Genomic DNA, 27,512 nt, shown 5'->3' with positions numbered 1-27,512 from the left:
ACAATAGTAGTCAAGACTAAGACGATCACTAGTTGTTTCTATTATGTGACTGTGGTTCCCATTGATGTCAAAATGTGTTTTCCTTGTGCCACGTGTCTTCAATAAAAATATAAAAAAATTACTATTATAAATATATTATTAAACTGACTTTTTCCATTCACAACATGAGGCAACAATAAGGGTCTTCAGTAGCATGTTCTTTAAATGACATACCAGCACAATGTCTGTCTAATCAGCTGTCATCTGTAGGTCAACCAAGGACTGAATAGTTAATCCAGCGTCCTATGCTGTGTGTTGGAATTATGGGTATTTTGCTCATACCTCCTCGGTTGTGTTCTTTTCCTTCCCCATGTCTTTCTTTAATTGGGTCAACTCCTTCTCCCTCTGCTCCAGCTGGGTCTCGAGCTGCCGGATCTCATCCCTCAGAAAGCGGCTGTCTGGCCCCGTGCCGGAGTGCTGAGCCGTACGGACCGGAAACAAAACAAACAAACACACAAACAACCCCCACTTAGTGTCCTATCACCTCCATCTGTTCGCAACACTAATACATGCATTCACGGTCATACAACAACACTTACATTTCCTTAGCATGTAAAAGTAGGGGAGCAAACTCTGATTACAAACCTTTAAAAGTTTAAATAATAATCAGGTAAAGTATTGGTTGTAAGCATGGAAGGAATAAGCTTTAATCTTCTTAGCTGTGGTTTAGTGGTCACCACAACCAATCCCTTTGTAGCCAGGGTTACACTCTATGATTGGCTTAAGATTTCACACTGTTGCCGGAAGTAAAACAATGACGGGTGATTTCCAGTTAGACACAGTAATCTGTTGTTTCTTTTTTCAAATTTATATCAGTATTAACATTAAACCTAGTGGAAAACCTGAGTAGCTCAAGGACTGAGATACAATATTTGAGATACAGTACAAAAGTATGATGAGACACAGAGAATAAACCAGAGGTGCAGACAGACAAACAGGTAAATAATACGTTACCTTGTGCTCTCGTTCCAGCCTTGACACCTTGGCGAGGAGTTCCTTTTCTAAAGTGCAGAACAAATAATCCACTATGTAAATGGGGCTCTTTAGCAAAGCTTAAACCATTTTTGACAACTAAAGTGTTTATTCACTAACCGGTTTTAGCATGCTTTACACCAATGTCCTCGACAAAGTTGGCGGCAATAGTAGCTTCCTGGTCCTTAATCTTTAGGCAGAGGGAGAGAAGATGATTAAGTGTAAAATTACTTATTTTAAATGCAAATGTTCAAGCAGGATAACAGAGTACAACCACGGTCAATCATTTGAATGTAAGTGATTAATTATTAATACTAAAAATATAATTGCTTATTAAAATATAATGCTATGTAATCATGCCAGTGGGTTTGCTGGTAGGTGTAAGTGTAGGAGATGAGAATATAGTAATGATCGTAATAAAAACACCTTTAATAGGGTCTGGAACACTCTGAGGACTTGAACGATGTTCTCCGGGGCTTTATCCTTCACCTCCCAATCCTCCGTCTGCATGGAAAGCATGGTTTGAAGTAAAAAAAATGACAACTGTAGAGCAATTTGAACTCATAGTAGCAATATTCACAATTATCTGGACAAAAACAGGGACAGAAGAAAGGGAAAGTTTAAAAAATATAGGAACATTTTAATATAATAATCACTTACATATATATATATATATATATATATTACAGCTACATACAATTATAAGTTTTTCTTGGACTGACAGCTTTCACTTAACATTTGCGTTAAGTTCTGCAGGCTACAACTATGTGCGATATCCAGGTCAACATTGCACACAGAAGGACAGGCAGTGAAAGCAAAACAATCTGATAAGTATATTTAGCTGAAAAAGCCACTGAGAAAGAATGTATAAAACAATAATCTCCAAAGAGATCAGCAGGACAGGAGTCTTCCTTTTCAAGTAGCCATGGATAAACACACTGCCCACTGTAGTTTTAAACCAGAGAAGCGTTGTTGTTTGCTCAATTTTGCAAAAATGACATGTGTAAGTTAGTGTGGTGAAGTGTGGAAATTACCGAAAGAAACATGCCGAAGACTTCGTCCACTTGGTCATTTTCACATTCAAGCAGGCTCTCTGGTTCAATTCTGGTCACTTTATCCCAGTCCAGAGCAGCAGGCATCTTGGCAGTAGCGTGTTCGTTAATATTTAACGAGGAATTGTGCAGAATAAAAACCTGTCAGCTACACAATGTCAGTGTTAGCTGGTCAGTTAGCTCTTTGGAGTTAAGAAAACATGGCTTAACATTGCCTTGTAGCACGAAATTGGTTTAGACATTAGCTAACTACATTTGTGATTACTTTTAGGTACGTTAAATCAGTACTAACTGCTACAACAAACTCCACTTGAGTTCATGAATTAGCTAGCTGTCTTTTGAAAGTTGTAAGCAAATGTCTGTTGTTATTTAACACCGCTTGCCAAGATAAGTTAAATGTAGATGTGTGTTAAAATGTCAGTAACCATCCATCCTGAACTTTCCATGATGCTTCGGCTGCTAGGTTACCGTTGACAACACCAGCTGTAACTTGGTTAGCTACAAAAAGCTAACGTTAGTCCTCAAGGAAATACAACTACAACTTTTTAAAAACGCAGGGTAAGTCCTCTCAAGGAAATATACTAGACTTAACATGCATGGTGGAAAGAGCATTACCACAAAGTACTTATAAGTCGCATTTTAACAACGTTTGTCAAAAAAAGCACCGAGTGTTTTTAGCTAACGTTTAACTTGCGCGGTCAACTCTGAACCGGAACTGATGGAGAAGATGTGTTGAAGCGGTTGCAGCTAGCTTTCTGCTAATCAAATCCCCAGGAAGTGTGCCGCCCGTTGAAGCCGGTTTTTGGTATAGCCGTAGTGGCGAACCGGTGGTACTACATCTTCCTTGACGTCATCTTGCCCCCAAAATACTTTTCCCCATTGATTTACATTGGGAAAGAGACGTCTGTTAATCTGAGTAGGATTTTTTTTTAGCTAAATAAACTACGGAGCACGGACTCTATTATAGCCCTTATTTAAATCACCACAGTTTTAACGTTTTAAAATGCGCTAAAAGCTGATTAAAGAGTTATTGTGTCCTCTCCATTAATTTGACTGAGCCAGAGCTGGAGATCAGGGCGGGGCTTAAGGAGAAACTCAACTGCGCATGCTCTGTGGGCCCACACACAGGTACATATTTGCTTCATGCGCCTCTGAGCAACTCTCATAGGAATGAACGGTGCTCCACCTACGACGCTGTATTTCTCTTTATACATCCATGCTTGCTAAACTCTGCACTCCGTATGTATGAAAATGTTAACCATTCTGACGTTTTGATATCACATATGCAGTCACGGTCAGTCCTTTTATAGCCACGGTAGGTGGGACATTCAAGAAATACCTCGTATTAATCTGCTTCCACCATAACCGTCTTGAATGCTTGTACAAACCTAGCTATCATTAGCTAGCTGCTAAATTTGCTTTATCGTTTGCTAACGTTGTGTTGCAGAAGCCGGTTCAAGAATGATCTGAGCATGCATGTCCTTTTTAAACACCATGATCGAGCGATACCAATGTTGACTGTATTTAACAAATGTCTGTGATATAACTATTTAAAGAGGGCATTAAGCTAGCATTGGTTAAAAAATGCTGTTAAGCTCCACCCTGTACTTTTTTTGCTGCCAGCTGTTACTGTACCGGATGCATGTCTGATGTATTTTTTGTATAAGCTTATAAGGGTGGTAAAACAGCCTGTGAGTGAGTTTTTGGACAAGGTATCATCAAAAGCACATTAAAAGAACAATACAAGGAACATACTTTATATGGTAGTTTTATAAACTTGCCCTATCCAAGTAATTTGAAGAGCTTCATTGTGGTTATGATTGAATACTTGCTAAGTCCAACTAGGAAACAAATCTTTGACAAACTACAATTATGTCAGCTAATTGTATTGTATGTCAAACCCCTTTTTTTGTCCTTTACAGTGATCAATGACGGCTTTGGTCAGCCATGGCTGTCGTGTCATGGAAGGAGATTTTACTTTTGACTGGACTGGTGGTGGGATGTTACTGGAACAGTCTGTCCTGCGGCTTTGTGTTTGATGATGTCTCTGCAATCCTTGACAACAAGGACCTACGACCCTCAACCCCTATCCGCAACCTATTCCAAAATGACTTCTGGGGAACACCCATGTCTGAGGTAAGTCATTGTCCATAACACACCTTTGGTTTATCAGTATGGGCTTACTAAGTTTAAATTGTTATAGATAAAAGCTAAAGAGGATGTCTTTAAAATGTGGTGTATTAATAGTTTTATTAGGGACAATGAGTTCATTTGAACTTTAGGGAACTTTGTTGCAACCTCCTCATATTAACCTGACTATAATGGATTCATTAAATATCACTTAAAAGCTAAACAAAACACGTGTCACCCTTTTAATGTCTCTCAGTCCATCAACTGACAGAATATTGTGTATATCCCACTACAGGAGCGGAGCCATAAATCTTACCGACCCCTAACGGTACTCACCTTTCGACTGAACTACCTCTTCAGTGAGCTGAGCGCTGCCTCCTACCATTTTCTCAATGTTGTTCTACACGCCGTAGTATGTGTGCTTTTCCTGCGAGTGTGCCGTTTGTTCCTGGACAACACCTCCAGCTTGGTGGCAGCATTGCTGTTTGCTGTGCACCCCATCCACACTGAAGCTGTAAGTATATATTTACTGGGACAAAGCATTGTAAGGATGTAAATATGTCTCTGTCAAATTGATCAACTGAAATGGTGTTATAACAATCAGTGACAAATCAATTTTGTGTGTAAAGTAATAGGCTATTGGTTAGACCTTTCAATTACTTTTCAAGCATGAGGTTTCCACTGAAAATATGCTGCTTTCTAGGAACAAGCATTTGATGCAGTTCGGCCTTTTATAACATATGTATTATTAGGCAGGGAATAACAAGCGCATCTCCTCAAGCAAGAGTGAGGCTTTTTCTAAATTGATGCTAACCACACTGGAAAGTACAGCGTAAGCAGCAGGCAGTTGGTCTACAGGGCCATTGTCCACTATTATATCATACTTCTTTTTGACTTTAGCCTTTTACTTCAATTGGGAAAGATGTTTGCAAACATGTAGTTATATTTTAAACCAGGCAAGAGACCAAGACATTATATTATTAGACATTAATTGGTATTAAGTTTACAAAACAAACTTAAATATACTTTTAACATGCCTACTAGAGCAATTGGAGTTGAGCATCTTGCGCAAGGACACTTTGACATGTAGGGTCTGGGGATCAAACCACCAAACATCTCATTTCTAAACTCCCTTTTTCCCCTTGAGCCACAGACACCTAGACAATATCCATCTAAGCCCAAACATTAAACGAGCAGCACTGACTGTGTACTTAAAGAAAACCATTCACAGATGCATGACACAAACTAGAAGAGGGAATTCCTCATGTTAGAACTCACTCGATCTCTCGTAAATGGAACCGCAAACATAGTTTTAAGATCCAACATGTAAAAAAAGTGTATAAGCCGTGTGTTGATGTACATGCTGTTTAAACGGGAGGAGAGGAGAGATCACTCGCCTGATGCTTCCAATACTTCTATAGCATCAACCCCTCAGCTTTGTTCCAACATGCAACAGGCAACTCAGTCACACACTTCCTCAGTTCTACCATATGGGAAGAACAGGTGGTTGTGTGTATGCGCTTTTCGTTCTGGGAGTGTTGTTTCTCTACGGCAGGGGTGGGGAACCTTTTTCCTCTCAAGGGCCATTTCAATTTTTCAACATCCTCCGAGGGCCGTACAAATTATTGACCTCTGCTTAAAAAAACTAAAATCACAGCCCATTCATTTGGCCTTTCTTTCATGCTGTGCAAAGAAACAGCAACCTCTTAATCCAGAGATCTCACCATGACTCGTGCATGCATTCACGTCGTGCACGGGTGTGGCATGACCACCAAAACAGAAAGATATGGACACAAGATGTGTGCAAATGTATTTAGTATCCTATCCATGTGAACATGATTTAAGTGGGGGGGGGACCTAACCTCCTCTAGGGGGGGGGTCCATCCTCCCCCGGGAAGATTTTCTTTTTTAAATGTTGAAGTTAAAAGCATCAATCTGGTGCACTTTGAGAGCAACATTAAGAGATCTATGGATACATCTCTCAACATCCATATGAAACAGAACTGGAAGCAGATTTCTTTTTCTTTATGGATATTTTACAAATCACTTCCCTTTCAAACTGTATTCTTGTTTATTAATAACAACTTTTTTTACTGTCATATAGTATTTTATATCTGTTTACTTTATTCTCTTATTTTTTTATAATAACTATAATGATCATATAAAGATGTGCCTTTACCTTACTGGTTGGAGAAAAAGCTTCTTATATTCGTTAGCATAGCTAGCTAACCAGATGCTAATAACAAGAAAGTTATTGACTGTATGATCAGTATGACAGATGAACAGATCGCCTCTGGGCTTTCAACTAAAGACACAGCCACCGAGCCACGAAAAAACTGCGGCATGTGTACGGCTCCTTATGGGTACTGCAATTTGTGAAGTGTTGGAGCCGTGTTCTGGTGCTCTCCATCAGAACTGCACCCCTGTCAGACGAGAAATATACCACGTGATGACACGTTAGGCTCGTGTTGTGTTCAAGGACCCTGACCTTGGCCAGGAAAAACAGGCACTTGCTTGTTTAATTTTTTTTGCGGTCTAGATTTCTTGAATTTTTTTCTTTTTTGCGTGTTTTTATAAATTACCTCGAGGGCCGTACCAAATGGTCTCGTGGGCCGTATACGGCCCGGAGGCCGGAGGTTCCCCACCCCTGCTCTACGGCGTGAATACTAAAGAATTTCCGCCCACAAAGAAGCTACATGTAGTGAAAACCTGAATATTGTCACACCCTGCCCCGTGTGACCTGCTCAGGGTGTGACTTTATGTTATCCATCACATCTCGTGTGTGTAGACATGCTTTGAACTCACTCATCATGAGATAAAATCAACTCAAGTTACTCCAACTGTCATTCAAACCTCTTCAGATAGCAGAGCAATGGCCATCCCTCCTTAAGTTACAGCTGTCAATCTTGAATATTATCCGGACCATAAATGTTATTTAACTTTAACCAGTAACAGGAAACCTTTTGCGTATTGTTTATCATTTGAACTTGACCTCATTCCCTTCTATAGGGCCTGTCTAAAAAAGCCTCTTCCCCAATTAGGACTTTGTAATTCATCCTATTGAACGTAGCCGAATGGATGAGCAGACAGGCCCTGACCAGAGGAGGTAAACAGAGAAAACATTCTGCTTCTCGGGAGTGCTACTGTTACACAGCATGCTCCGCTGCGCCAATCTTCCTCATGGTGTTCTCTAATCTATGCCGAGTCTCTCAGACTTCTTGAATGGAAACAATTTGCCTCACAAATGAGCCCTTAGAGTTAGTCCAGCGAATGTCCTTCATGTTATCGCCGTCTGGAATCTCTCTCTGAACGGATCATTTGTTTTTGAGTTATGCTCCAAGCACTGAAGGTCCCTTCATGATAAGTGCGTACAAAGAGTCCCTGTGTGTCCCTGTGTCTTTCTCAGTGTGTTTTTTGGGTTATCTGTCTTTTTGAATGGAGAATCTTCAAATACAAATAATTGAGTGTACTAACTCTACAGCAGTATATTAAGCCTCTCAAATGGCACTTGGGTGAAAGCGCTCACTGAAAAGCAGCGCCCAAAACACTGTACAAATGGACGAACACACACACAAGGGATTTGTAGTCATTCGGACAAATTAACAAACAATAATTGTGGTCAGCCTTTCCACCATTGTGTTGGATTAAATGTGATGGACTGACAAGACACGCAAGCAAATGCACCACATGTTCCTTAAATGTCTTTGTTACTTGTGAATCCATCTTTTCGATCAAATCAGTGTACATTACATGTTACTCGTTAGAAGCTTTTATCCAAAGCGACTAACATACTCAATACTGTGGACAATTTGGGGTGAAGTGTCTTGCCCAGGGACACAACGACATGTTGACTGCAGTGGGGTTTGAACCTGCTGTGACCCCCTGATCCGAACACCAACGCACTAGTCCACTGCGCCACACGCCTCCCAAGTGTATTAACTTGTTGCGTAACCAGTAATAGTCCTATACTTATTAATATAATGCAGTTGTTTGCAGCATTTAGTGTAATCAAACGGGAAACAATGGATGTAGCACTTGATCAAGCATGTTTACTTGGTCTTCGTGTATCAAAATGGCCCCGCATAAGAAATGTGCCATCTTATCAACCGAGCATAGCAGTACTAAAGCTGCCTGATAAAGTAAGTTTAGTTATTGTGATACTGTTTGATACTTAATTTGAATCTAGATGTGTTTACCCATCTCTATAAAGTCACTATCCTCCTAAGGGATACAGACACAACAGACTTCATCACTTGAAAAGTGCTTCGTAGAGCCTTTTTTTTGGACCCAATGTGTGCTTTGGGAGTACGTCCATTGTAAAGATTGATTTGGGTTGAGGTGGAAGTGAGAATGTAATTTCTTCATCACGAGGGCAGTCATCATTTACACAAATGACAGAAGTTAATGTCAAAGAGTTAATCCACAGTACATCTGCTTGTAATCCGCTTAGAGAAATGACTTGAGTAGACCAACTGGATTCCAGGGCTGTAAAGTGTGTAGGAGCCAGATATATTACAATGCTATTTGTAAACGTGTTTAAGCATCACTTACGGAAATGCACGTGGTGTTGGTAGCCGTAGCAATGAGGATATCACCTGTTCACCAGTTAGTAAGTGAAAGGGAAAGGGAAAGGGGGATGGACACCCCTTCTTTTCCTTTCGATGTGTCCACCACAACTGTTGCGTATTCCTGCAAATAAAACTACACGCACCCATTGAATTTATGGATGAATGGCAGCCAGCATGTCAGAACGTTTAGGAGGTTTGGTGTCAGATGTCTGCATAATGTGGACTCTTGTTCCTTCCACTTGTAAAAATGTTTGTGTTCTTTCAAGGGGATTAGAGTAGAGCACGTTTATGTGTTGGTTCTTCTCTTGAGGGTTATTTAAGGATTTAACTGGTGCTTGTTAAATCCTGGGGAGAAACGCTGATGAACTTGACAGAAGTTCTGACAGACTGTGGGAAAATTACGTAAAGGTTACTTAAAGGTGGGGTATGTATGTCATTTATTTCAGAAACACTTTTTGATATATTCCATGGAATGCTCTCAACGTCCCGATAGCAATGAATACATTAAATGCTTTTACAAAAAATCCATTAAAAAATCATCATCTGTGGAAGCCGTGGTGCTGTAAAAAGCCGACCAATCATCTGAGCCGGCTAAAATAATTGGATGGCCTACCTGCCTGTCAGCCTTCCATCTGTGCACAAACGTATCTCGTGCCCTCATTGGTCATGTGCACGTTCGTGTGTGTTGGAGGATGGGCTCTGTAAGGAAGTGGCAGATTTTTTCCGGTTTTGTATTTTCAAATTCTAGCCACTCGAGCTGGTTTCTCCAAAATTGCCTACCCCACCTTTAACTGTTTCCCAACAGAGAAAATGAAAAAAGTTTTTTTATGTAGGGATCGAAACCATAAACGCTATAGCATATGTGTAGGCACGTTCACACCGCAGTGCTTTTCCCACTTTAGTTCCGATATAGTTCCGAAATGTCGCATTCACACTAAAAAGAGCCGGAGCTAAAATTAGTTAATGAGAAACTTTTTTACCTCCTTTTCTGTCAGTTTTCCATCCCTGCTAGAGAGCAGGGACTTTCGTGGGAGAAAAAGGTTCCTATGTCTGATTGGCTGGGCGGATTGCAAACCACTCCCCGTAAAACTCCCAAAAGGTTTTGTGAAGCCGCCATTTTATTATCCTTGCATTGCATTATTAGCCCAGCGCAGAAACGCAGAGAGACTTATCGCAACACAAAAGAAGACATGGGAGCGGTGGAGATGAGGAGGTGACGGCGTTCTGGCGATTTACTCGGAAGGCTTCAGTAGAAGCTGCTGGGAGTCCCAGCCTCTCTTTGCGGCCTGCCAGTAAACCCAAAGCAGAAGAAGAAGAAGTGACGTCAGCGGCTTAATTTGCTTAATCCACCCCCCAGGGACTTATTCCGTTGTGAACGCGATCTGTACTTAGTTTATGAGAACTAAAGAGTTCTGATTAACTAAAGTGGGAAAAGTACTGCGGTGTGAAAGCATCTAATGTAGCCTCCGAGACGTCACCCATAGTCTGGTTTTATCATTAAATCACATATTCTTAAACGACTTGCTTGTTGATGTGAATTTAGACAACATTATTGTTTATCACTACTATCAAAATAAGATTTCATCATTATCATTCCATTGAAAGATTATCCACTATCATATCTTATTTCTTAGCCTTAAAGGGTCCCTATTATTCAAATGTTTAGGTTCATATTTGTATTTTGTGCTAATACTGTTAAATGCTTTATTAATAATACATTTATTTTTCTCATACTGTCTGTGCTGCAGCACCTCTTTTCACCCTCTGTCTGAAACCAGAGCCCAGTCTGCTCTGATTGGTTAGCTGGCCAGCTCTGTTGTAATTGGTCAACCGATTGGAGATGTCCCGCCTCTTAGCCTAACACGTACATTGTGTTGGAGCACTACCCTCTTTAATTGTGTTATCTGTACTTAAAATGAACGGATGGATGTGTTGCAGTACTTACTGTTTCCACTTTTTATCATCAGGTCACAGGTGTGGTTGGCCGAGCAGAACTTCTTTCCTCCATCTTTCTCCTGGCCGCTTTCCTGGCCTACACAAAATCAACAGGGAGAGACCACTCCATTGGTAAGTCTAACATAACTTCTTGATGTCTCACCTCCAATAGCACTGCTCTCATTTCGAGGAATTCTTATTTTCCTTGTGACCTTTCATGAAGACAGTACTGCAAACATTCAAGACAGAGGCAGAAAACCAAAGCCAACATTCTCACGTGTGATTCAATGATCTAGAACAGTGGTTCCCAACCTGGGGGGCGCGCCAAAGGTTGCAGGGGAGGGCGCCAGGCCTCAGATGATTTGAGGCCTAATATCATATTTAGACTTTTTTTTTCTTTTAAAAAAAATTATGTTTTTTTGTTCTGAGATTAAAGTCAGAATTCTGAGATTAAAAATTAATGTGGCCCTAATCCTCTTCCGTAGTATCGCAATACATGATTTTCAATCCACAGTCAAAGGCTCATGTAGGCAACTATGATCAAAGTGATAAGGGTAGAACTAAACACCTGGCTCGAAGGAATGTTTTGATGTCACAGAAAGTCATGGCAACACTTAACATGATTGGTCTGTTAATTAAAACTAAATATCCCATGTAAGCTGAATTCCAGTTCCTCGAAGTCTACTCTAATTACGACTTTGTTGTTAGTGGTTCATTGGTGTTACTCCGCATGCCTGTATTTGTTATCGGGGGGATATTTTCCGTAGTTAAATACATGTGTAATTTGTTTCTATAATCGTGTCCTGAGGAAAAGAGATACGCAACACATCTGTGATATTACAAAAATAATGTTATAAGTACAACACGCAATAAGAATCTATAATGAATAAAACACACACACACACCTGTGGTAGAGCAAGTAAACAGTTTTAAGAAAGGCTGCGTTATGGCTCTGGGATGGGCGATCAGTATTGGCTTGAGATTCAAGTCTTTATTGTCATGTGCCCATTACAGTGTAGATATGGCAATGAACACATAAGTCACAGGCTTATAGGCTTATATATCTATATATATATATATATATATATATATATAGGATATAGGACATAGAACAAATAAAACAGATAGAAGGGTGTCATCACGCATCTCAACCAATGAGAACATTTTGGGCGGGCCTAAGACTGCTGCAGCGCTCACATGAACAAGAACAGAAAATAACTGGCGAGGACATAAAAATAGAGAAAGGTACCGAACTCTTAGATGGACATTTTAAATCCCTTCCAGACCGCGGAGTTGATAGAACCAGAGTTATATGTAACCACTGTACATTTGAATGTTCTTATCACTGGACTCTGAGGGTAACTTGTTTTTCTATAACAAAAGAGATATAAAATGAGTGTTTTCCTCCTTTTAATCGCGACAAAAAAAAATGTGTTGCCTAGCACTTGCTTCAAGTCGTCAGCACGAACAACAAACAAAATTACGTGGTCAATTGCACATCTCCATATTGGTGAAAGAGGCTCGAAAACAGATGCATCTGTTTTATGAGCTTTATTCACCAGCTAAGATCTTGTTAACTTTTAAAGTGCAGCAATATCAAAGTATCCTGACTTTAAACATTTCAAACTGGCATGGGATATGCAGACATCTGGGCTGCGGATTATAAAACTGCCCAGAACGTCATCTGTACAGAGAATCAGGGATATTTGGGGATTAGAGATGTAACCTCTGTATTAGCTTTTGCATAAATTGTCTATTATTTGCAGAGATGGCAAAATAACCCACATCCTTTACTCAAGTAGAAGTACAGATACTCGTGTTTAAAATACTCTGGTGAAAGTAGAAGTACTGACTAAACTTCTTTACTCAAGTAAAAGTAAAGAGGCTGTGAAATGTACTTCAGTAAAAAGTACCCATAACTAGCAGCTGTTTTAAAGAGTACCTGACCTCCCTTTATAATAGAACAATAATGTCATTGTTAGCTAATGAATGTTTCCATGCTGAACAACGGCAACATGACAACGTTTCCATTGGTCCCTCTTCTTTAGAGAAGACCAGGAAATGATGGATACACGGATCGTGTTCAAATCAATAGGCACGCAATGACTCTAAATAATAATGATCACGCCACCAAACACACATTCAGACTAAAGGAACCAGCCGGTTTGGAAAATGAGAGAAATAGAAAGTACAGGTATTTGGGTTCAACATGTGAGAAGTAGAAAGTACAGGTATTTGAGTTCAACATGTAAGAAGTTAAAAGTCATCAGAAAAATAAGTAAAGTACTGATACCAGAAAAATGTACTTAAGTACAGTAACGAAGTATTTGTACTCCACTACTTCCCACGTCTGGTAACCACTGTATTAGCTTTTGCATAAATTGTCTATTATTTGTGTTCCTTCTTTTTTCAGTGTGGGCTCCCATCGCTCTGACAGTTATTCTAGTGGCTGCAGCAACACTATGCAAGGAGCAGGGAATCACTGTGGTCGGCATCTGCTGTGTCCATGAAGTGTTTGTGGCTCAAGGGGTAAGCCTCAGAAACGTGTTCACTCTTTGTTCCAATTAGTCCCACCAGCTAACAAAAAAAATAGGCACATTTTTTCCACCAAATAGCTCAGCGGTGAGACCTGGTGGGGCAATATGCGATGAACTGCCAAGTACATGGGTTGGACTCCCGAGCACACCGAAGTTGCCCAAAAATATCTATAAAAAAAAAGAAATGGGCTGAATAAACAAGTCAGCACCAGCCCTTCTTATCGATGCCACATCAGCACAACAAGATACCATCGCTGGGATGACAACACTCCAGGGTTATGGAGGCTTGAATTTCTCAGCAGTCTGCAAAGTCCTCATTGGTGATTTTAGAGAAATCCATCCAGGGTGGTCTAAAGGCCACAGACACAGGATTCTCCCTGCAGAAAAGCTTTGACTTTCATTTGTACGAGACATTGAAATCTTCCCGGACACGTTGACGGGCAATTTTAACGTTGATCTATTTGCCTATTAAACAATCAGGAGGTTGGAGTAAGAGACCTAGCAGTCACATACATCTGAACCATGTCAGACGGTAAAAACTAAGCCATTAAGGGATCTAAAAACCGATTAAGGATTTAAAATGATTTATGTGACAGGCAGGTATCCAATGAAAATATTTCTTAGATTGTTGTTGGCTCTCTGTCACATCAGACTCAGGTTTCTGTCAGAACACGAGCTGCTGTAACTGTCTAATATTCATCTGACAAACACCACATAAAGCATTACAGAAATCCCGCGTAGGCATGCCAAGTGTCGACACCGCTATCCCCATCAATCACCGCATTGACTTTCAAATATTACTTTTCACTTTCAAAGCCCTCAACAACCTTGCCCCCCCCTACCTCTGTGACCTCATCCAACGACACACCCCCACCCGTCGCCTCAGGTCTGCTGAAGCTAACCTACTGTAGCCCATCAGGACAAAGCTCCGGACCTGGGGTGACAGGGCCTTCGCAGCAGCCTCCCCCACACTCTGGAACTCCCTCCCCAGCCACGTCAGATCCGCCATCACTCTCACATCATTCAAACAATCCCTCAAAACTCACCTTTTCACTCTTGCCTTCAACTCCTAATCAACTAACCCCTTGCCCTGATTCCTCCTAGCTTAGCACTTTCTACTTTTGTCTTTATTTTGTTTTACTTGCTTGTAAGCGCTTTGAGTAGGGATGTCCCGATCACCTTTTTTTGCTCCCGATCCGATTCCGATCATTTGATTTTGACTATTTGCCGATACCGATTTTTCCCGATCCGATCTTTATGCAATGCATTAAGAGAAAAAAAAAGAAAAAAAGCATTCAAGTTGTCCCTTAAGGTTATTTTTTTATTTAAATTGGATATTCTATCCAACATGGATATAGCTTCTTTCTTTCACAGCAGCATTGGATCAGTTCAGTTGTGCAGCATTGGATCAAAACAAAATAAAGCTTATCAGTACTCGTTAGCTTACTGCTACAATTAGACACTGCGCCCTGCCCACTCTGTTTCCAGATTTGAGAGAAATAAGCAACCAGGTCTATGAAAACAAGCCCCAAAGAAGCAACACATACATGATGTTCTGTCATTTGAAACCAAAACTAAGGCCTCAGGATGACTTTAAGACTTGAACATGGTCATTTTTGTTTTGTAACATTGAATACAAAACTTTAAAAAGTATTTAAACATTTTTTTTTTTTAAATCCCGATCCCCGATTTTTTTCTCCCGATTCCGATCTTTTGAAAATAACGTGATCGGCTCCGATCCCCGATCACATGATCGGATCGGGACATCTCTAGCTTTGAGCACCAGGAAAAGCGCTTTAGAAATGTAATGTATTATTATTATTATTATTATTATTATTATTATCTGGGCTCCAAAATGGTGGAGCGAACAACAGAAAGTATTCGAGTCCTCTGTTGCAGAATAAAAAAACATCTGTGACACCTGTGCTTTAAACCATTAAACCAACAAATGTATAACACGGTTTGGCCCATTTTAAGCTTCCACTTCCAATGGTATGGCTAACTTACAGCAAATGTACCTGCATGTTTCTGGCTCTTCTGAGTTAATATCTTCATGGTTTATTGCATTTACTGTAAGTCACTAAAATCAGCCAAATGAGGTGGGAAAACGTTTGTGAATCTACAGACAGATAGAACTGAAGAGTCGCTCACAGCTAAAACAAAAAGGAAAAGGGACTTCATTCTGAAAGCCTGTACTAACCCTGTAAAATATAATATTCTGTTGTTGACCAATTCCTTCCTCTTTCTCTCAGTTTTCCTTGCCCATGCTGTTGGACACGCTTCGGCAGGTGTTGCAGGGTAAAGACGGTTTCCCCTACGCTCTCATGCAGACTCTGCTGAAGCTCATCGTCCTCGTCATCAGCACCCTGCTGCTCGTCATCGTCAGGGTCCAGATCATCCAGTCGCAGCTTCCTGTGTTCACAAGGTACGCAGCATTATCCTATCAGCAGCTACCCTTTACACCCTATAAAGCTATTTCTCTCAGTTTGTATTATACTCTATAGATTAAAATCGTACTTTCACTGTCTTTATATATTGCTACAGGATGATGAAATATTTGTATGACATTTCAATTCAATTCAAATTCAAAGGTCTTATTGCCATATGCACAAAGCTACAGAGTAGAAATGGCAATGAATTCTTCCTCCAACATATATAATAAAATACAAAATAAAAAGTATATATACAGTACATGTCAATAGAATATGGCTTATATTCATGCATTTTCTTTCATAGTTTGGCGTTCTTAAAAAAATACATAGCTCTTTTGTGCAGAAAAGGAAAAGACATGTGCAGATACTAAAGGGCAGTGGAACATTAAAACTCATGATGGATGCAGGATTATGTAAACGCATTATACGAGACTGGTTCTCTTTTTTCGATGACGTAATGATTTACATAATGTTTTATTTTTGTTTGATTGATGTAGAAAATCTGCCCATGGCTTCTGTCTTCCTGCGGCTGATTGATGTTCTGCATAAAAAGAAATAACACATTCATTTTCATTGAACATGTCGCTCTAATTCCTTTATCTCAGACGTTCAAAGCTGTCAAATGTGAAGAGTTTAAAAGGTCGAAGCCTCAGCAACCTGAAACCAACTGAAAAATATTCCCTCTAATCCTCTCACATGATGGTGCATGGGAAAACAGAACACTGTGTTTTCCTTATTCCACTAAGTTACGAGTTTCCTAACATGTTGACTGTGACCTCTTAAAAAATGCTGATAACCATCTAAAGCAAATGTATGTGGAATGCAATATGTATGCAATAATAGGATATTTATGGTAGCGATAACGTAGAGATTGTTATCACTGCAGGGGAATTTGATCATGATAGGTGAACATACCTTATGGGATCTCCTCTCACCCATGACACCTACCGACATTGACAAAGTATCTGCTTTACATATCGTGGAGCTCAACACGTACACCCTGTGCATCGTTTCTGATAAACGTGAAATACTACACAAAATTCAATTTGAAAACCGTTTTTTTTGTGTCTTTTCCTCGGACAGACGACTTCTTGTGAGTGTTTTAATGTCGTTACGGGGGCTCAACATGCTGCGTCTGATGCTACAACAGAGACTGAAGTAGGGAACATTTGTGCCAGGGAATTGATCAGAAGTCTGTCTGAACCTGGGATTTAATTTCCTGATCCTGAAGGCACGGAGGTCAACAGGAATTAAATCCAGCAGCATGCTTTTCACAGACAGGACGAAAGTACGTAGCTTTCTAGAGCTCTGTGAAATTACAAAAAAAAATACGGTTGATTGCCCCCGTGTTGTTGTATCTGAGACAAAACAGCCTTCAAATGTTTCCGTTATTGCCAGAAAACATGGTCTGCAAAGGCTAAAATCCCTGTTTTCCACCAGAGGGAGTTTCTCTCTCCCACACTCCATTGGACTCCTTTTACCTCATTCACACCAACCGGTTCGGAGCTGGAGCTTGAAAAGCACCGGGTTTTCCTGTTCACACCGCAGCGGAACAGCCTCTTAGCTCCGGAATCCGGTTCATTTCGAGCACCAAAAAATTGTCCGGCCAGAGCAGAAGCACCACATACGTCACGCTTACGTCGAGGCGGGGGCAGGGGCGGGATCAACTCCTGAACAACAACAGAAAGCTGGCATTTTATCCAGTGTGTACACAATAATGGAGAAACGTAACAAGCAGCAGTGGTCCACTGAAGAGACCAGCTACCTACTGGGAATCTGGTCTTCTGAAGAGGTACAGAGGAAGCTGGAGAACAATCAACCATTGTTGTTTTTGTCGGTGTCAGCTGTGAGGGGTTTCCGCGGTTTGGCTTTATGAAGCAGGCACGCAAACGGTTACGTCATGACGCAAACGATGACGCAATGACGCAGCACCAGTCGGACTCTGGGCAGTGTGAAAAGAGCCGGAGCTAAACCGAAGAACCGGTTCTGAACCTGAAAAGCTCTAGCATGGAGCTTGAACCGGAGTTGCGTTGGTGTGAATGAGGTATCTGTTTACTTCTGCAACAAAGTGACATCACTATGTAACACTTGCACGTATATCGGCTAGTGCTACAACACATTGAACAGGATAGGGAAAGAGGCGGGACATCTCTAAGTGCCAGTTTTTAATGTTTTATAATAGTTTCTTTTATTTGCATATTGACTGGTTAATGTGCCATGTTAATTGTGTTTTACAGCTGTATTCGTCACCCTGTATTGTCTGTGTTTTATCTGTTGTAACTTTGTTCATGCTGCCCTCTTGGCCAGGTCGCTCTTGGAAAACAGATTTTAATCTCGTTAAACGCATTCACACTGGAGTACTTTTACCCGTACTTTTCCCGTTTAGTTCCGTTAGTGCCTGGAATTTTGCGTTCACACCAAAAAGAGAACTTAGTTCAGAGAACTTTTTACCCCTTTTTAGTGCCTGCGAGAGAGGTGGTACTATCCTGGTTAGAGAAAAAGTACCAATTCCGATTGGCTGGGCGAATTGCAAACCACGCCCCGCAAAACTCTGAGTTTTGTGAAGCCGCCATTGTATCTGCTGGCATTAGCATTAGTCCCAGCAGCTTCTACTGAAGCCAGTCCCCAACTCTGGAGACTTCCGGCCGGGGACTTCGGGTGGCAGTATACGCCGTGAAGTGGTATGCTGCCCGCCAGTAAACCCAAAGAAGAAAAAGCAGAAGAAGAAAAAGTGGCGTCATTTGCGTAATCTTCCCTCATGGAACTTATTCCGGTGTGAACGCGATCTGTACTTAGTTGCATGGGGGTACTAAGTGCTGGCACTAAGTACGGCAAAGTGCTTGGTGTGAAAGCGGCTAATGAGACTTTTACCTGGTTAAATAAAGGATATATATTGAGCAATCACAATAGAGCCGGCCAGCGGACCAATCAGAGCAGACCGGGCTCTGGTTTCAGACAGAGGGTAACATTTAAATACAGCACTTTTTGAAAAGGTAAACATGTGACAGTAGAAGCACAAAATACAAATATGAACCTGAAAATGAGCAGAATAAAGACCCTTTAAAGCAACCCCTGGTTTAGACGTCTTTGTGAAATGCATGCGTTAGGTTACGACTTAGTATAACTAATCATAGCACTATAATAATATTCCCTTCTTAATTTGAGCAATGTAGTGACAAAATGATATATTATGCAAAGCTATAAAATACAATACACAAAGTTGACATGTTTATGAGGATCCCCTTGGTGGTTCTAGGAATATTTTATATAAAATGGTCTTTTCTATTTAACTTATTGTACTAAGATTATTTTTGTAATCATGCATGGTAACCTTTTTTAGTTTTTAAAAAAAATCTCACGTACCCCCTGCAGTACCCCAACATACCCCTAGGGGTCCGCGTAACCCCATTTGAGAATCACTGATTTAAAGGACTCATTAAACGTTCAGACGCCTAAAGTCCAAAAGTCTTAAGTATCCTTCAGCAAGAAATCTGAGTGTGTTGCCAACCCTGCCATTTGTCTTTATGGTATTCTCATTGAGACACGTTTTATTGTTCAATTTTAGTTTCAAAAACAGAAGGACCAGCTTCTTTTTTTTTACGATATCACTAACTGTAAAAAAAAAAAAAAAAATTGCACCATTAAACTTAAAGTTCACCTATTATGCTATTTTTAGGCAATAGCATAGGTCTCAGATATATATAAAAAATATAAAAAAACATGTCTATGAAGTGTTTTGCTCAAAAACAGATGACCCATTCTAGCCATGCCTCATATCCCTCTATTTCACTTCCTGTTTCAAAAGTGCTGATTCTGGGTATAAACAGGTCTCTCTTGAGAATGAGACCCTGTGTGTTTCTCAATCGCGAGTAAAGCTGCTGCAGAGCAACTATTTCAAGGATACTACGTCATCGAGTGCCGCCGAAGTACTGTTCCAATGTCCAGAATACTTGGAATTCTACCGAGCCCGGCGTATTTCGTTTGGAGAAATTTCGAGGCTGCACATGTGTAGACTCCACGGTCTTAAAATCCCCACAATGCTTTGGGCACGGACCAATTTCCCCAAATCTGTGGCGGAAAATGTAAGGCGGGGCCTCTCATGTGATTCACACCTGCACACTTGCTCGCCTGTTCCACTCTTTGTTTTCCGAATGCCAGGAAGTATTCTTGCCTCGCTTCTGAAGCAAGATGCTCGGCAGACATGTGCTACCAAGCAACCGTACTCGACATTGAGAAACACGCCAGTGTCTCAATGAGATTTTCACCTGTATAAATAAAGGCCAAAAAAAAATAAAGCTTTTTTTTGTTTTAACCAAAACAATAAGAGGGGGCGGAGCTTATGGCGGCACATGCGGGACCTGGCAGACTGTCTAAAATGCTGCGGTGATAAAACGCAAGGATTGTTAGATCAAGGATTATTTCTGAAACAGTATGGAGCTCAAATGCTTTCTCTCTTGCTGGTTATTCCACAAAGTGAGTTCTTTTTTATTTCCTGCTTCTTCACACACATGCTCTCCAGTACAGGTTAGCTCTGAGTGTTAGCGGGGCGGCTGTGGCTCAATGGATAGATTGCTGGACTTCGAATCAGGGGATAGCAAGTTTGAGTCCCACTGCAGTCAGCATGTCGTTGTGTCCCTGGGCAAGACACTTCGCCCCAAATTGTTCCTGTAGGGCAGTGACCACCAACTGGCGGCCCGCAGGCCACATCCGGCCCGCCAGACATTCTCATCCGGCCCGCGTGACTTGGGTGACTGTGGCGTTGGCGGAGTGGTTACTGCGTTCGCCCCCCGCCCATTTATTTTTTTACAACGTCTCGTGAGTAAGTTGCAGTACCAGAGTCCAACAGAGAGGCAGCAGCTGCGGGACAGTAGACTGCCTACTGCGAAACCTTCCCTCCCTTGAAGAAGAAGTGATCCTTCGTTGTGAACAGTCTTCTTTGTGCGCTCCACAGCAGCAGCCCCGCTGCAACAGAGTCCAACAGAGAGGCAGGAGCTGCGGGACAGTAGCCTTGAAGCAGGGTTGGGTTGTAACGGAATATATGTAAAGGCGTTACGTAATCAGAATACAAAAATCAAGTAGGCTAACTGTATTCAGCTGGCGTTACATTTGAAAAACGAGTAATCTGATTACAGTTACTTTCGTAAACCTGAAGTGAATACATTTTGGAATACTTATTGGAATTATTGGTGGAAAAGTTTCCTCACAAAATGTAATATTCATTACCGGCAGAACTGTGTGCACACTGCACAGCGCTGCAGCATGTCTGTGAGCGAGAGAGAGATGCAGCGTGTCTGTGAGGCCCCGCCCCCGCACGCAGGTGAGAGAGAGAGATCTCTTTTCAAATATATTGAAAGTTAGAAACGGAGATGGTTAGATAAAATGTGCAAGATAACGTTTATGTAGCATTTATTTATTGTCGAAATGATGACATTTCATAAAGGGATCAAATCAAAGTGAATGGCCTGCTGCTGCTGAATGCATGGGGCAAGTGACTGGAAACAGTTTTAAAAGTTATTACATTGTTTCAGATAATAAATAATAATGATAATTCATTCTATTTAGGGGCGCCTTTCAAAGCACCCAAGGACACCTTACAATTCATAACATATTCCAAAGAAAGGTTTTAAGACAGTACAAAGAATGCAGTCCGTGTGATGTTTTTTATGTGGGGTGCAGATGAGAGAGCTGCCAGAATGACACCAAGATGTTGTGTTTGAGTTCTTGATAAGCCATTAAAACAGTAAAATAAGTGTCTCCTGTTCACCAAAACATACCCATCTGTTATGGAAAAAGAAAGTATTCTAAAAGTAATCTGACACGTAATTGTAACTGTATTCTGATTACTTTCAGAGCATGTATTCAGTATTCAGTAACTGATTACATTTACAAAGTAACCCTCCCAACCCTGCCTATAAGTGATCCTTCGTTAGCGTGAAGAATCTGCTAAGCTTTATGCGGTCCGCAGTACCTGAGCGTGCTCCACTAGCATTGTGGACTATATAAAAATCGCTGGTCAGCGATAGTGTCTATTGGATACATTTTGGCCCTTGGACAAATGTAGTTGGTGATCCCTGCTGTAGGGATTGTCCACAGTACTGAATACTACTGTAGTAGTAGTAATAGTACTGAAGTAAGTCGCTTTGGATAAAAGCGACTAATGACATGTAATGTAAACACCGACAATATTATGTCAAAAACAGTCGGGCATTGTTTCTGATAGCAACGTTTCTGATAGTGCTGTGGGTCCGCCGCCGCAAATCTGGATCAGCTCCGTTGTAGCCCCGTTTTTAAAGATTTGGGTAAGGAGGAAAAGAGAGGATTTTATTTTCTAACGCTGCGTGAGTTCCCTGACACACCGGGGACACATCTTTATGTATTCAAGACATCAAAAAGTGCATTTTGCATGATAGGTCCCCTTTAAGTAAGAAATTATTTCTTACATTAATTGCTCAGCAAACCTTTACTGACTGAATTAACAAAGAAAAGAGAATAAAATCTATATCAATTTGCAGACTCAACCAAATGGCATTTAATCGCCAAGATCAAATTCCAGTCAAATAACCTGAAATAGCTAATCCTCTAGCCCTAATCCTCAAAATGCCTCCAGACCGTCTGAAAGTATGTGTTTGTTGAAGCCAAAACAATACTGCATATTTAGATTGTAACTCTCCTAGTTGTGACAAGTTGATACAAACTTCTTAAACAAGTTTTGTCCCAGGGCAGTTCAGATAAATCCTGGCTGCAGGCCTGTTTTCCATAAGCACCAAAGAGAGATCAGGAGATAAGAAGGCGGAAGTCGTATAAACAAAACGTGTTTACTGTGACTGCAGGACGGCCACCATTACAGGTTACATATTAACATCCGCCAAAGCAAGATTATCAACAGGATTAAGGAACAATTCCATTTGCCAGGTTTTTTGAAGTGACATGAATCCTTTCAGTCTTGAACTGTAATGATACTTGGCGTCAGGGCATAGTACAGGCAAAGGAAGGTCCTCATTTTGAAACAGATTTGAGTCAGATACGCAAATTATGCTTCACTTTTCTAACCTTTACAAGATCAGGTATTTGTGCTGTTTGCATGGGATGTCCGACTAATCCCAAAAAGATGTGTTTCAGTTAAGGAATATTAGCATGAAAGTTGTAACAACAATTGAGCAATTAAACACATCTTTGTACGATCCATCATTACTACATTTAGCTCATGAACCCACCTATAAAAGAATGAGGTCCCAGTTCAGGAAATGATATATAAATTGAGTGCTATTCTAGTCCAAATTATAGCAATTCCTTTTGAAGTGAAATGTGTTTTTGCTTACTAGTAACGAGGATGGCTGGTTGATGCTTATGCCAAACTGGTGTTGAGTGAATCACAACAGCTGCAGGCCAGAAAGCCAGGACTTTAATAGTCCAAAGACTGTGGTGATAAAGCTTTGCCAGATAGGAAATTGATTTCTATTTTTAATTTATTTTTTAATTTAGCCTTTATTTATACAGGTTTAGATCTCATTGAGGCACAAGGTCTCATTTTCAAGAGAGACCTGTCAGTGGTAACACTACCACACAAAGTTACAGACAGACAGGACACTAAACACAGAGGCAACACTAAAATACAACATCATAAAAAAAAAAAAGTAGTCATTAAAATCAATTTACAGTAGTCAGATATATAGCAGGTGCAAACACCCACAGATGATTTCTCCAGCTTTTTTTAAAATGAGTTTAAAATCCGTGATGGGTATCAAACTGGTCAGCTTAAGTTCCTGCTGAAGTGTTTTCCAGGTCGAGGGGGCAGAGTACGATATGGCTTTTTTCCCAAGCACCGTGCGTACTGAGGGGACGGACAGAGTGATGTCATTTTGAGCTCGTAGTCTATAGCTGTACTGTTTGTGTGATATGTAAGTGGATATGTAGAGGGGCAGCAGTCCAAGCATAGCGGTATAGATGAGTTTGTACCAGTGCAGTGATCTGCGCATTGATAATTATGTCCAGTTGACTAAAGAGTACAGCGTGCAATGGTGTGTCAGGGGTTTACAGTTGGTAATGAACCTCAGAGCCCCATGGTAAACAGCGTCCAGCAGATATTATTATTCCTATTGTCCTAGACTGGTGGTTTGAATTATTGTTAATGTCTTATTGAACAACAAGAAATTGGCGTAAATGTTTACTTTTCCAAAACATGTTGTCTTTAACATGCCAACAATCCTACTCACATCTGGGCTTTACCACTACCAAATGGCCAACCATACCCTTGATCCGCAATTTTTTTCCATGACCAAGTTAAAAAGAAAAATACCACAAAATGTCCATTTAAACCATCATGGTCCCCAGATGATGGAAACAAATTGTTGGGATTGTTGGGATTCTTTCATTTTATAACCCCATCAGATGCTTTCTGTAACAAGGTGGAAATCTCCCCTATGTGCCTATGGCCATTTTCAGTCTGATTATATGGCATTCAGTGATTACAGTTTGCTGACTTCAACTTTTAAAAGCTTATAATGAAAAACATTTTGTACAGGCTTTTTATGTTTGAGAGTATTAATTTTTTCTGTGTATGGAATATGGATCTCTCATTTGAGCATTTCAAACTGCCATTGTATGACTTAGGTATCATCCACAAGAGTTTTAATTGAACTGAAAGATACATTACAACATGTAATGGGTGCTATACATACATACATATATATATAAATCAGCTTTTTGTTGTAACACATGAATACATTCTTGCGCTCCAGGGGATGACCTCTTTCCATTTTGGATACTTTCTGAACCATCCTCCATTTATTGAAAAAAAAATTCCATATAAGGGATCTCATTATGGAATATAAAAAACGCAATGGCATTAGCTAAGGGCACTCATATTCTCAAGGGAAGAATAGTCTGTTCATTATAGATGGCCTTTCCTTCAGCATTGCTATAGAGGACATTTAGACTTTTAATATATATAGAGTAGATGATATATAAATCCTGTAGCTCAAGCTAGGCCAAACAGATTTTCTCCCAAATCATGTGTGTATACAAATTCACACATGTTGACCCTCGCCTCTCTACCCATCCCATGCTTTATAGGTCAACTAATCCCTTCTTTATTGTGTCTTCTCTTGTAGATTTGATAACCCGGCAGCTGTCAGCGTCATTCCCACAAGACAACTGACTTTCAACTACCTCCTTCCTTTGAATGCGTGGCTCCTGTTGAACCCCTCTGAGCTCTGCTGTGATTGGACAATGGGCACCATCCCTCTGGTGGAGTCAGTCCTGGACCCCCGTAACCTGGCCACGCTGCTGTTCTACAGCTTTCTGAGCCTGCTGGCCTACTACAGCCTGCGCTACAGCCACAGCTCCTCGAAGACCGTCATCATGGTGAGAGGACGTTTTACTTTATCGTTCATATACATGTTACATTGATCAATCTCTAAAAGGTCCCCTGTTATACTGTTTTGCATCAATATATTATAGGTCTCAGAGAAACATGTCTCTGAAGTGTTTGGCTGGAAACACCTAACAGATCATTGCAGCATTACCCATAATCCCCTCTGTTTCAACCCTGTTTCCAAAGTGCTGATTCTCTGTCTGTTACTTTAGATGAAAATAAGGAGCCCCTCCCCACGCCCCTCTGAGAGACATTTGGTTACAAAGAACTCAATGGTGCTCTAGGAGGAGATTCAGGTGATAAGGTGGGGGGGGGGGGATGGGGGGGGGTTACTTTGGTTGCTGATTCGCTAATGGTTACACAAGACAAAACATTATGACATCATAAAGTGGCCAAAATCTGATCAGCTCATTTTCAGACAGGTTTTTATAGAAATGGATCAGGACAAAAAGAGAGAGAATCTTTGTTCCTGAAACTTTCAGAGTCTCTTTACACAGAGGGGACACATGTTGATGTAGAAGAGACATGGAGAAGAGGGGACACATGTTGATGTAGAAGAGACATGAACAAGAGGGGACACATGTTGATGTAGAAGAGACATGGAGAAGAGGGGACACATGTTGATGAAGAAGAGACATGAAGAAGAGGGGACACATGTTGATGTAGAAGAGACACATGTTGATGTAGAGGAGACACATGTTGGTGTAGAAGAGACATGAAGAAGAGGGGACACATGTTGATGTAGAAGAGACATGAAGAAGAGGGGACACATGTTGATGTAGAAGAGACATGGAGAAGAGGGGACACATGTTGATGAAGAAGAGACATGAAGAAGAGGGGACACATGTTGATGTAGAAGAGACATGGAGAAGAGGGGACACATGTTGATGTAGAAGAGACATGGAGAAGAGGGGACACATGTTGATGTAGAAGAGACATGAAGAAGAGGGGACACATGTTGATGTAGAAGAGACATGGAGAAGAGGGGACACATGTTGATGTAGAAGAGACATGAAGAAGAGGGGACACATGTTGATGTAGAAGAGACATGAAGAAGAGGGGACACGTGTTGATGAAGAAGAGACATGAAGAAGAGGGGACACATGTTGATGTAGAAGAGACATGAAGAAGAGGGGACACATGTTGATGTAGAAGAGACATGAAGAAGAGGGGACACGTGTTGATGAAGAAGAGACATGAAGAAGAGGGGACACATGTTGATGAAGAGGAGACATGAAGAAGAGGATTTTGCGTGATAGGTCCCCTTTAAATGGATCAAAGACCTTTTGGACAGATGCATTCTGTCTTTCCATCTACGAAAAGACTAATACACATTAAACAATTTAATTCTTATTTTTCATTGATTTATTTTCTTTAACATCTGCTATATCTGTTTATTAGGGCCTGATCACGAAGTGTGTGAAGACCTATTGTTATTATTAGTATTATTACTATTAATAAAAATGGAACATTAAACGTTAATTTATCTCAAAAGGAGAAGAGAACATATTCCAGATTGAGCTAATAACTAACCACACATAAAAAACGAATGACTCTTAAATACAATTAAACAGACCCATCAAAAAGAGAACTATACAAATACCAGGACATGTTCGGCTTCAAGCCAAAAACAAAGCAACAAGACACACCAGTAAAAGCTGAGGTTTCTCAGGCTATACAAAGAAATATTAACGGTGAAAACACCTGTGGCTTAAGTCGACTTCCTTGATTGGTTTGATAATGTTTGGCCATGATTAAACACCTGGAGGAACTGGTCTCGGCAGTTTGGGCCGATACTGACGCCCACTTCCCTCCACGCATCTATATGTACCGCCCACGCTGCATTGATACAGAGCCGAACTAAAACATTTCCTCTGTGCGGGTGAAGATGGAAAACTTGGCAGCGAGCCAGTAACTATCATAGCTGTCTGTGTCATTACTTTATATTCTTGTAAAAAGTTATAATAGATATTAAGATGGAGGTCTACATGAGAAATATCATCTGCCAGGAAGATGTGATCACTATACACTTCCACTGTGATATACATGGTTACATTTGCGTGTGGTATTGGGAAAAGGAAATGCCAAAGAAAAACAACAAAAGTCACGGGATAATCCAAAATAAGTCAAATGTTAAACTCATTGCCTGAGGGAAAAATATGTCTTTATGGCTTAGATGCCCATTCACAAAACTAGGGCTGCACAATGAATCCAAGTGTTATCGAAATTGCAGTATGGACTAGTTCAATATTCAAATTGGAGTGGGCGTAATACTTGGTAGAAGAAAAAAAAGGGGGTTTTGGAGATGACTTTGTGACCGACAGATCGTAACAAAATGTACTTGTTTGAATCAAATCCTTTACAAAAAACTGCATCATTTTATGTATTTTAATATATTCCTATATTTGAATGTATGTTTCAATGGTAGTATGAATTAATATGCAAAAATGCTAATATCGTGAATCATATAGCAA

The 27,512-nt window shown here is 40.6% G+C and overlaps 2 protein-coding genes across 4 annotated transcripts in view; one reads left to right on the top strand and one right to left on the bottom strand.

The window, feature by feature from the left end:
- Positions 1-2,796, bottom strand: part of cep290 (centrosomal protein 290) — an 84,660-nt gene extending 81,864 nt beyond the window's left edge. Inside the window, 5 exon segments of the mRNA XM_079684574.1 lie at positions 322-456; positions 994-1,040; positions 1,132-1,201; positions 1,438-1,515; positions 2,046-2,796. Of these exon segments, the coding sequence (XP_079540700.1) occupies positions 322-456; positions 994-1,040; positions 1,132-1,201; positions 1,438-1,515; positions 2,046-2,150 (435 nt within the window). The 5' untranslated portion in view covers positions 2,151-2,796.
- A 423-nt stretch (positions 2,797-3,219) lies between these two features.
- tmtc3 (transmembrane O-mannosyltransferase targeting cadherins 3) overlaps positions 3,220-27,512 on the top strand; it is a 48,551-nt gene continuing 24,258 nt past the window's right edge. The window contains exons 1-7 of one of the 3 annotated variants that reach the window (XM_079680205.1): positions 3,220-3,378; positions 3,986-4,199; positions 4,489-4,707; positions 10,729-10,828; positions 13,110-13,225; positions 15,486-15,658; positions 24,776-25,028. In XM_079680205.1, the coding sequence (XP_079536331.1) occupies positions 4,011-4,199; positions 4,489-4,707; positions 10,729-10,828; positions 13,110-13,225; positions 15,486-15,658; positions 24,776-25,028 (1,050 nt within the window). In that variant the 5' untranslated portion in view covers positions 3,220-3,378; positions 3,986-4,010. The remainder of the gene's footprint in view (positions 3,379-3,985; positions 4,200-4,488; positions 4,708-10,728; positions 10,829-13,109; positions 13,226-15,485; positions 15,659-24,775; positions 25,029-27,512) is intronic. The other 2 variants (XM_079680206.1, XM_079680207.1) reach the window with 2 other exon arrangements.

This window comes from Notothenia rossii (assembly GCF_949606895.1).
Source record: "Notothenia rossii genome assembly, chromosome: 5".
Taxonomy (NCBI): Eukaryota; Metazoa; Chordata; class Actinopteri; order Perciformes; family Nototheniidae; genus Notothenia; species Notothenia rossii.
The sequence above is the reverse complement of the archived record's forward strand: the minus strand, read 5'-3'. Positions and strand labels throughout refer to the sequence as shown.